The 11,508-nt window shown below is 34.7% G+C and overlaps 1 protein-coding gene across 1 annotated transcript; it reads right to left on the reverse strand.

Moving 5' to 3' along the window:
* Positions 1-4,551: 4,551 nt before the first annotated feature.
* LOC114163672 lies at positions 4,552-11,099 on the reverse strand. Its single transcript, XM_028047967.1, has 6 exons — positions 9,994-11,099; positions 9,722-9,895; positions 8,060-9,259; positions 6,359-7,234; positions 5,988-6,170; positions 4,552-5,741 (listed from the first exon to the last, which is right to left on the reverse strand). Exons 1-6 carry the CDS (start codon positions 10,853-10,855, stop codon positions 4,552-4,554), a joined length of 4,485 nt encoding a protein of 1,494 aa, XP_027903768.1. The 5' UTR covers positions 10,856-11,099.
* Between the last annotated feature and the right edge of the window lie 409 nt (positions 11,100-11,508).

Below are 11,508 nucleotides of genomic sequence, written 5' to 3' on the forward strand. Positions count from 1 at the left end.
AGAAGGTCTAGTTTAAGCGAGAACTTGCGTTGACGCACTATACTCTTTGTTCGAGTTCTCACCTAGGTGAGGAGATTCTAGCTTAAGCGAGGGGATCCTGTGAGCGAGACCTCTTAGCTTGAGCGAGAATGAGGCATATTGGCTTTAAACTCTCTAATTTCACTTGTGGTTGATTGAATTACTCTTAGAAGCATGAACTTGTGACAATGCATGTATGATGAAATATGTCGAACTGAAATTTGTTGTGCTTGGTCTGAAATGATAATGGATGGATGGTGAGAATATGTATATGGTATATGTTTGACGTAATTATATGAATATTTTAGGAAGACTTTATGGTGGTGTTATTGTAGTGTATGTAATTAGATAAGGATTCAAGTAAGATTGCATCCTGACACTCTAAAGAATCAATTAGACTCACATAGAGTAGACTAGTTCAAGTGGTGAGAGTAGCAGGAGGTTCTAATCTTTGGCAGGATAATGACCTTAGATGATCTTGGACTAAACTTGTGTGTGGTAGGGTGAAACTCATTGGTAATGACTCTGTAGAGCAGTAGAAGCCACCACAAGTGCAAACAACCAGTGAATTCGATCTCGTTACATGTATCCAGATAATCGAGTTAGAGGGTCTTTAATTGTTTGTTATCACATTTTTTGGTGTGCTTACTTATTTGCCTGCTTATAACCTATTTGCATGTAGGTATATCAAATTTTATTTTTCCTCTAGCTTATCCTTTGTTTTTGTGTTTATTTCTTGTTTGGTTTTCTCTTTTGCAATGACAACCAATGTTGGTGTGAGCAGATGTGTGAACTTCGGGGGATCATTACGCAGAGATGTTGCAGTTTAGTTATGCAAATATGGATTTTGCTCTTTGTGAGCCTCTTCTTCTGAAAAACATTTTAATTGAAATTCCTTGCTCTTTAAGCAATCTTTTATTTTAAATTGTTTTGCTTTATGAAACATGTTTTATGACATTGTTATGTGTTGATGGTACTTTTGCATTCAAATATTTTGGATAACCGTAAAAGGTTGATTCTCATATATTTTATGTTTGTTTCGTTGCTCTATATTATTATAACAATACAATATTTTATTTATTAGAATTTATCTATTAAATGGGATGTCACATGATGTAATGAGTATTAACTAAATTTGTTATTTATTTATTTTAAATTTGTATTCCTTTATTTCTTAATTTAAATTAAAGTTATACTGAATTTGTTCTTCTGTACTGTTTTCATTTGATGTACATATGTTACTTTCATTTATATTGCGATCTATTTTAATTTGAATTGCATAAAAAAAATTAAAAACTAATCCCAAAAATGCTGAAAGTAATGTAATAACTAAGTTAAAAGAAGTAGTAATAGATAAAAACAATTTATAAATGATAAAAATATATTAAAATATAAAGAATAATAATGAAAAAAAAATTGACTACAACATAATAGATGAAATAGTTTATAACTTGTAACTTTTTTTTTTAAATAAGGTACTTTTAAATAGTTACCGTAATGCATTTATTTGCCTTAGATGCTCCTAACATAAATGAGATCACCGTTTTTCCAAGCATAGAATGTAAAAAGAATTTGTACATATGGGTGGTTATCCGCGGATAAAATTCGTAACCGATAAGGAATGAATATTGAAAATGGATACCTATGGGTAACGGGTATGAATATTTTTTAGACCTGCATATTAACAAAATGGGTTCGGATATCGTGGGTTCGGGTATCATATATAGTATCCATATCCGTGGATACTTGTATCTGTCATACTATAATTTAAATTAAAATGATTAAAATATTAATACATTGATTTTGAATGGGTTATCAAAATTGTTTAAAAAATCTCCATTTATTTGTAAACTGTCATTTAACAATATTTACTAATGTTTTATTTATTTATATATATATATATATATATATATATATATATATATATATATATATGTATGTATATATTTATATTTATATATATTTCTCTCTTAAGGAACTTGTGCAATACTTGACCATTCTTGCAATTTAAACTCAATCGGACAATAAAGTTCACAAAAACACAAACAAACTCTTATTGTGGTGTGAAATAAAGATTTAAATAGAGTATTTACAATTATCAAGACTAGATTTTATTCATTTCATTCTTATGAATTCACAAACATCTCAATTCTAATTTCATGTTAAAATTAACTCACAAATATACTCAAATCCTATCTTTATAGACTTTGAGCATATGATAACTCGTCAAAGTTCAATCCCTTGGATCACAAACAAGTGAAATCATGCACTAAAGTTCAATATCTTAAAATTATTTATGAAGAAAGTTATATCCTAAGGACAAATCTTCAATAAATATTTTAAGTGTGTCAAAATCTTTACATATACTACAAGAAAACTCGTAAATAATAATCAACTGTAATGACTAAATATTGTTAGTCAATGTAGTGATCAATTTATATGCCAATTTATAAAATAAAAAATTATTGGTTACTAAAATAGTCACTATTATAAATAAAAAATTATAATTGGTTGCTAAATTTGTCACTAATAATTAGAGACTAATTTAAAAACTAATTTATTTGGCAGCTATAATGTTTAGTGACCAATTTATAAACTAATTCCTTTGGTAGTTTAAATTTTAGAGACTAATTATAATTTTTTTTATTCATAATAATGATTGTTTTGGTAACCGATAATTTTTTATTTTGTAAATTAGTATCAAAATTGGTCACTATAACGACTAATAATTTTTTATCACTAAAATCAGTTGTTAATGGGAAATTTGCTTATAGTGATAAGTGTATAAAAAAAGTTTAGAGTGTCAAATATATAAAATTTATTAAAATTTAAGAAAAACTATTTACTTATATATTATTTTTTATATAAATAAAAAATTTTGGAGGGGCCAAGGCCCCCTATGTTACAACTAAGGTCTGTCATTGCTTAGATATAAGTTTCATTTGTACTTAATTTCAATTCTAGTTTCAAGATACATTTTTCAACACCTCAATAACCACAATTAAGTCATGGGTGTTCAAGTCACAACAAGCATTAAACATAAAAATCAAATATTAACATTGAGATGAAAAAGCACATGTATTAACATCACAAAATACACAAGAAATTAGTTTGTTACATCTAATCTCAACAAATAAATTTAGCTCTTTATAGTAGAAAACCTCTGATTTACAAAATTGAATAATAGGGAAGAAATTGAAACCATAGATATCATAAGCAAGGTCTCTCCTGAGGTTCTTAGTAGTTGCTCCACACTCCAATACATCTCCCATTCGCATCTCCACCTTCAATCTCATGACTCATCTTCCTCCTTAACCCAAAAGGGGTAAAAGCTCCATGGATAAAGGTGAAAATCCAAGAAGAGGAGGGAGAGCTTTCCAACAACCCAAACGGTCTCTTAGAGCCTCTCTCCAGTACCCTAGACGATTTCTAGTCTTGAGAATGAAATAAGACATGGACACCCTCATGAAAACATGTTTAAATACACAATTTCGCTTACCAGGCCCAACATTCTCGTCAAGCGCCTCTTTCTCGAGGTCTAAAAATTGATGCTCTTTAACTTGCAACTCATTAGCGACTTAATCTTAGCTCAGGGGACGAAATGACCTTGCTAGTGAATTAGGCCAAACTAAATGACCTTAAAAAGTATAGTTGAATGAATTTTGACTGAATTAGAATCTAGATATTTTCTTTGATCTTTTAAGATTTCCAGTTATTTTTAAAACATTTGACAAATAAAAACGAAATACTTCTCTTTCCAAAATTATTAAATAAAATCTTTTATTTGAAAAAAAATAATAAAAATATCAATAAGACAGGAAAATAAACACAAAAATAATGACAATTATCAATATATATATATATATATATATATATATAAATTAAAAATTGAATAAAAATGAATTATATAATAAACGAGAGAGTACCTAGTGTTATATTCGAGTTAGAAAATTATAAAAAAAATAAAAATAAAAAACTTTTACAGGTATGATAGTTATAGTTAAAAATTAAAAGAGGAAGTTCTTACATTTCTTAATTGTTTACCCAAATCTTAAATATCACAAAATGGGACGAAAATAGTTGCATAAAAAGCAAACCAACATCTTACTAATCACTATCGAAGGGGTACGGAATTCGAAACTTTTTTTGGCATTGAAATTCACATTAAAAATTGTATTGACTTTATGTCTCTCTAAAGCATGCTCATTCACATGAAATTGAGAATCCATAGCTTTGAATTTGTTATGGATTCAACTGGTTTGGTGTGATTTTATAAATGCTTTAACCCATTGAATGCCAAATTGAATATTCTTTTGGGCAGAATCAAATGTCTGAACCTTACTTCATCTGGTATTATGCCCTATGCCTTAAAAACACTTTATTTACATTTTAAAGTGGAAGAGAAGTGTCTGAATCAATTTACTAGGGTATACTTGTGATTCTCAATTTAGACATATATATTATTACCCAATCCCAAGTCAGAATAAACTTGTCCTTAAAAAGAATGCCACAATATTACTATCAAATTAATAATCATCTTCCACTCCCCAAAGAGGTGGAAATCTGGTTTAAGCTATCAAATGCTGAATTAATGCCACTTTCAACACAAAGAATGGATGGTGCTGAGTTTATGAAGTTTTCAGTCTCTTCTGAAGATGAACTAACACTTTCCCATCTGTGCTTTCCCACAATTTGAAGTCCCTCAAGTTCCATTGCCACTTCTTTCATGGTCGGTCTTTCCTCTCCTTTCACCTTTAAACATCGATTTGCAATATTTGCAACTTCTGTCACTTGCTCAACATCTGCATCATGCAGTATTTGGTTGTCCACAATGTTAAGTAATTGACCTGTTTTCATGGAAGAAACAAAGTACACTGCAAGGTTTCTATCAGCCTCTGGCCTATCAAATGAAAGTGCCTTCTTTCCTGTTACTAGTTCAGCCAGAACAACCCCAAAACTATACACATCACTCTTCTCTGTCAATTGGCTTGTGTGAAAGTATTCTGGATCAAGATACCCTAATGTTCCCTGCACCAGAGTGGTTAGTTGAGACTGATCAAGGGGGAAAATCCTTGATGCACCAAAATCTGAAACCTTTGCAATGAGATTATGATCAAGAAGAATATTTGTAGTCTTCACATCTCTGTGTATGATTGGTGTACAAGTAGCTGAGTGCAGATAAGCCAAGGCCCCTGCTGTTTCTGTTGCTATTCTCAACCTTGTTTTCCATGTAAGTTTTAGAGAACAATTATGATCATGAAGGTGCTCATAAATAGTACCATTGGGAATGAATTCATACACAAGCATAGGAACTTCTGTCTCCAAACAACAACCCAAGAGTTTTACCACATTCCTGTGATTGATTTGGGAAAGCACAATCACCTCGTTAATGAATTGCTCAATCTGATTTGGATCACTGATTTTGGACTTCTTAATTGCCACTGTTCTATTGTCTACCAATACTCCTTTGTAAACTGTTCCTTGGCCACCTTGGCCAAGAATCTTGCCTTCATCAAAGTTGTCGGTGGCCTCTTCTAGCTCCTCTATAGTGAAGACTTTAGCCGTTTCAATTGATCCTTTATGCTTGATTATGTGTTGTTGTAAGAAAACACCACCATTTTGTTGAAAAAATTGTTCTTTGAGTTTGATGATCTTTCTTTTCTTTGATGCCCAATACACATAAAAGCTTCCCGCAAGTAGTGCCACTAGGCCTACACTCACACCTATGCATAAACAAAGAGAAATGTATACAATTAGTGTTTTCGTTAATTATGTTGCCTCATCTTCAAACTTACGAATGACATATACCATTATGATAATTAACTTGAATTTATTATTGTTGATTACGGATGAGAAATCTCTCAACCATATTGCTTGTATAAGTACAGAAGATGCAATATTATATATGTCGTTACATATTAAGGATGAGATTTGTTGTGATTTCACCAGACGAGAGTGTCTATACTCACTCAGAGCAATTATGAGTACGATTTCTTTCCTTGAATTCATGCTAGATTTCTGAGTGCATCTTGTTCCATAATTTTTCCCATCTCCTTCGAATCCTTTTGGGCATACACAGTTATAACTACCAGGAGAGTTACTGCATTTGGCCCCTTCAACGCAATCGTTGGATCCCATGCATTCATTAACATCTACAGTATAACGAGTCAAATTCAATTATGCGTTCATTGATTATTCTTTTACTATGTACTTTCACCTTACACTTTTTTTGTCAAGTTTTAAGAAAAAACTTCTATTTATATATATTTTGAAAGTGAACAAGTAAAAAATAAAATTAAAAGAATACAACATATATATAAAGTACATCAGCTACTAATACCTTCGCAACCATGAAGGAGATAAGGGTTTCCCTCGAAACCATTTGCGCAGTTGCAAAGGTAACCAGATCCCTCCACTGAATGGAAACATTCACTGTTCTCTGCCTTACACGCGTAACTGGAAGCCTCTTTCTTAGCTTCTTCGCACGTTTGGTTCTTAACCACCCAATTCATCGCCACAGGAAACGTGGTTTTGTCGAACTTGACGAGGTCCGTGGAGGAGAAATTGTAGGCCCCATCTTCCACCAGGAACGCATACCCGCACGGGTTGAAGTCTATCACATGCGTGTGGTTGAACAAACTCCCAGAACCGTAGGAGAAACTCGACAACCCGCGTGGAATCGAGATCTCGCAACAACCGGTGCCGGAACAAGTCCCATTTGTTACGATGTCTTGAAGCCTGTTGCACAAGGAAATGCATCCCGTGGTGTAGTTCTTTCCCTCCAAATCGCTTCCCACCACTAATCCAAGCGTGTCACACCCAACTACAGTCAACCTGTTTCTGCTGGAAGAGACTTGTAAAGTTGTGAGGTTTAGGTCTTGAAATGTTTGCCTCACGAGTTTTCCTCTGTCGGCGTAACAGTCGCTGGCTACAGGCCATGAAATTTGCATGTGGCCGTCGAGTGAGATGTTTAGAACAGTTATATTGGTTTGTGGCAGGAGAAGGGTGTGTGATGAAGGAGAGGTTTGGTTGCAAGAGAGGACAAATGAGGTGTCTAAGGAACAAGTGTCGGAGATGCCGAAGGGGAAGGGAATGGTGACATCGCCACAGTTTGATGAACAGTTTGGCTTTGATATGGTTTGAGTTTTGGTTTTCGCAATAAGGAGGGCAACAAGAAGCAGCTGCAGTAGCAGCTGCTTAGAGTCCATAGACATTGCTTTTTGTTTTTCAAGTTCTTGTAGTGGACATTATTTCTGCTACTGTGGGTCAAGAGGATTAACTCTGTTACTGCATTGGATGATGATGGATTCAAACAAGTTCTGCATGCTCTTCAATTTTAATATATCAATTATTTTTTCTCATATCAACTGTTTTACTTTGTTTTTTTCATCATGTTTTTTCTTTCTTTGTTGTATTTTCAACCCTCCTTCGACCAATCGTGCATTGTTTTTAAAAAAAATGTATTTTAAAATACCTTGATTGTGTCGATTTGTTAGCTGGGAGCAGGACAGCCGGCTGTGGGAGGCAAGAACTGATTAAAGAAGGTATCTGTTAAAAAATAATTAATAAAATTATCTATTAATTTGTATATACTTTTAGTTCTTAATTTACTATATATTTACCTTTCACACATTTGTTATATATAGTTAAATTTATCGAGTAAATTCTATTAATAATTATAAAAATTCTTGCAAATATGAGTTCATTTGTGAGCAACATTGACAGATTTTAAATCAAAATTTTGTTAAACCGAGTTCATGAATTAATTTAATTCTATGAAGTTACTGGTAATGATATATCCATTCATTGATTTATTGCCAAAAAGGGAAAGCATTTTCATTAGTAATAATCTGAACAATGGAGACAGAACATTCAATTGTACATCATAGCATTTGTCAAACCACTTGCTAACGTTTCTGAAAATAACACTCATCAACAATACCTTATTACTTTTGATGCAGAACTCAGGGACGATGAAATTAAAAAGCTTTATCGTGGCCACCATAGAGAAAGCACCTCCAAGTAAGCACACTTCATCTACCATCCCATAACGGTGACATCACATCTTTGCAAATGGTATCATCCTCAGGTCCAGCACGTATACCATAAGTATAATGACAATTAGCAGTGTCTCTTTCTGCTGAACCTGATCTTTCACCAATAACATATTCTGCTGCATTTGATGTGGCACTAATCAATGAAGTTGTTGCTGTCATCGTTTTGAGACTTTCCAATTCCATAGCAACTTCCTTCATGGTAGGTCTTTCCTCCCCTCTCAGCCTCAGGCACCATTGAGCAATGTTAGAAACTTCCTTCACCTGCTCACTGTTTCCCTCATTGACAAAATCCTCAACAATTTCGAACAAGCAATCATCCTTCACAGCCGAAAGAAAATACAACGCCAAATTCCTCTCCTCCTCTGGCATGTCAAAAGAAAGTGCCCTTCTTCCAGTTATCAACTCAGCAAGTACAACACCATAGCTATACACGTCACTTTTCTCAGTTAGTTGACTGGTCTGAAAGTATTCAGGGTCAAGGTACCCTAGAGTTCCCTGAACCAACGTTGTCAACTGACACTTGTCACGTGGAACCAATCTAGAGGTTCCAAAGTCAGAAACCTTAGCTGTGTATTTGTCATCTAAGAGTATGTTAGTTGACTTGAAGTCCCTATGGATGATTGGTATGGAAGCAGAAGAATGCAAGTAAGCAAGCACACCAGCTGTTTCTGCTGCTATTCTTAGACGTGTTTCCCAGGGAAGTGTGGTGTTTTCATTGTGAATGTGGTCAAAGAGTGTTCCGTTGTTCACAAATTCATAAACTAGCAGTGGCATTTCTGTCTCTAGACAACAACCTAGGAGTTTGACCACGTTTCTGTGGTTAATCTGCGAAAGTACAACCACTTCATTGACAAATTGTTCAATCTGGCTGTGATCTACTAGTTTTGATTTCTTTATGGCAACAACTTGGTCATTTGGAAGAATCCCTTTATAAACTGTGCCGTATCCTCCTCTGCCAATAATTCTGCTCTCGTGAAAGTTTTCAGTGGCTTTCTTAAGCTCTCTTGCAGTAAATATTTTAGCCCTCTCAGATGATCCCTCCATCTTTGAAATTTGCTGCTCTAACATTAAGCCACCATTTCTCTTAAAATATCGCGCTGAGAGACTCACCCGTTTTCTTTCTCGAAACACGTGGTATAGCCAACCACTACCAGCTAACAGCAGCACAAGGCCTATGCCAGTTCCTACATTGACAAAGTTGCTTATTCGATCAGTCTTTAATTTTGTTATGGTTTTGAAGTCATGTCATTCACGCATATCCTCGAATTACTTTAATTTAAAGGTCACTTTCCCTAGAACTTTATTTTCGGTGGCGAATACTATTCGTTACACTCCATACCATCTACTTGCAAACAAATGTCACTTCTATTTCTAAGATTTGGAGAGCTGTGAACCAAGATTTCCCCTATGGAATATGTACTGACATAAAGTTGCAAAACGTCAAAACTTTTAGCGTAAAAGCAATCAAAAAGACAAAGCAATAGACTACAAGTGAAAAGGAAAATAAAATCAAACAGATCAAAGATCTTAAAAATAATGGAGCAAAAGGCACATGTTTTTTCATATGCCTTGCTTTTCTTTTGTATCTGTCTTGTTATCTTCTTTTCACTGAGTACTACTATGTAAACCAAACAAATAACACGTACCTATCACAATCTCGTTAACCACATGTTGTAGATTCGAGACACAGCCACTTCCTCCTTTTCTGCCATCTCCCTTGTGCTTCCTGGTCTTGGGACACGAACAATTATAGCTCCCGGGTAGGTTAATGCAAATGTCTGAACAGTCATTTAGACTCGGATTTGCACACTCATCAATATCTAGTGAAGAAATAGGCAAAAAAGGTTGATACTTCATTCATTTAACAAGCAAAAAAATTACATTTAGACTAATCACATGATGGGAACATAATCCATACCTTGGCATCCACCCTGAAGGTATGCATTTCCCACATAACCTTCTAAGCATTCGCAGAGGTAACCGGGTCCATTTTGAGAATCAATACACACGCTATTTTCTTGGCAAACATAACTAGTCAAATTGTTCTTAGCTTCTTCACATGTTAGATTCCCAACAGCCCAGTCAAGCACTGTGGGAACTGTTCTTCTCTTCTGCAGTTTGATGAAGTCATCCCTGGAAAACTCGAAAGAGTCTTCTTCCACCAAAAGAGAGTAGCTGCAAGGAATATTCATATCCCTATGAAGCATATTTGATCTCAGGACACGAGCTTGATATGCCAAAATGTTTTTTGGGATGGAGGTTTGGCAGAAACCAATGCCAAACCCGGATCCATTGGTTGAACTTTCTACACTACTGCAAAGCGAGAAACACCCTCCAGCAGAGTAGTTTTTCCCGATTGTTGCATTGATGGTTGAAAGGGTGTCGCATCCAATTCCTACGAACTTGTTCTGGGTGTAGGAGAAGGGAAATGCTTGCAAAGTCATAGATGAATTCCCTGAATCCACTAGCACACCCTTTTCATCATAGCAGACATACGCTACTGGGGATTTTACTCGCAAATGACCATTCAGTGACAACTCTAATATCTCAATATTTTTTGTGACATTCCACAGAAATAGTTTGGGAGGCTTGTGACTTGTGTTACAAGCAACATAAAAGTTGCTGTTCATGTAACAGTGCTCAGTTGTACCAAATGGATACGGAATGCTAACGCTTCCACATTCTTTTTGGCAGCTCGGACGAATTGTTTGTGACGCTGCTGAGATCATTACTAAGCAAGCAACTAGCACAACTGTTGTAGTGTCTCGTGCTGAAGCCATTGCTGCATCCAATTCATCATCAAAAACTTTGAGATTAAGCAATAGCCGACACGGCCAAGAATTTTTAACTGCTCAAACTTCAGGCCGTAGAACTCAAGCTTCCATTGTTACTTCTTTTTTTAACTATAGTTGGATTTGTCTTTTGGTTTAGGAGAATAAATATCTCTTTGATACCTTCTTAGCTAGGCTTCTATTGGACCTACAATTCTATTTTTCTTTTAGAGAACTACTACGTAGAAGAATCATTGTCGTGGATAGTTAACTTTACAGATAAGTTCTGGAGTAGCGATTGTGGCAAGTTTTTATATTGATAAACGACCAGAGTGGGGGACAGGGATTGAAACTTTTCTCTAGTGTATTTTGGAGTCAGTAAAGGTCATTTGAGAAGTTTAATATCCTTTGGTAATATGGTAAAGGCAACGTTGAAATCTTGTATTGTTCCGTAGTCCTATGAAATTGAAGAGGCTGTTGCTATTTCAAATATTGGCCTCGAAGGGGAAAAAGAAAAATGAATTCTAGGATTCCAAGTTTTCATGGTAATTGACCAGTTAAGTTGTTTTTCTGTCTAAGGTGAGTTCGTCTTACGGTCCAATACAGAAGAGAAAAATGTTTGGGCTCGTCATAGAAAAGATGTGTTGGTATAGAATTAATAC

This window comes from Vigna unguiculata, chromosome 9 (genome assembly GCF_004118075.2).
Source record: "Vigna unguiculata cultivar IT97K-499-35 chromosome 9, ASM411807v1, whole genome shotgun sequence".
Lineage (NCBI taxonomy): Eukaryota > Viridiplantae > Streptophyta > Magnoliopsida > Fabales > Fabaceae > Vigna > Vigna unguiculata.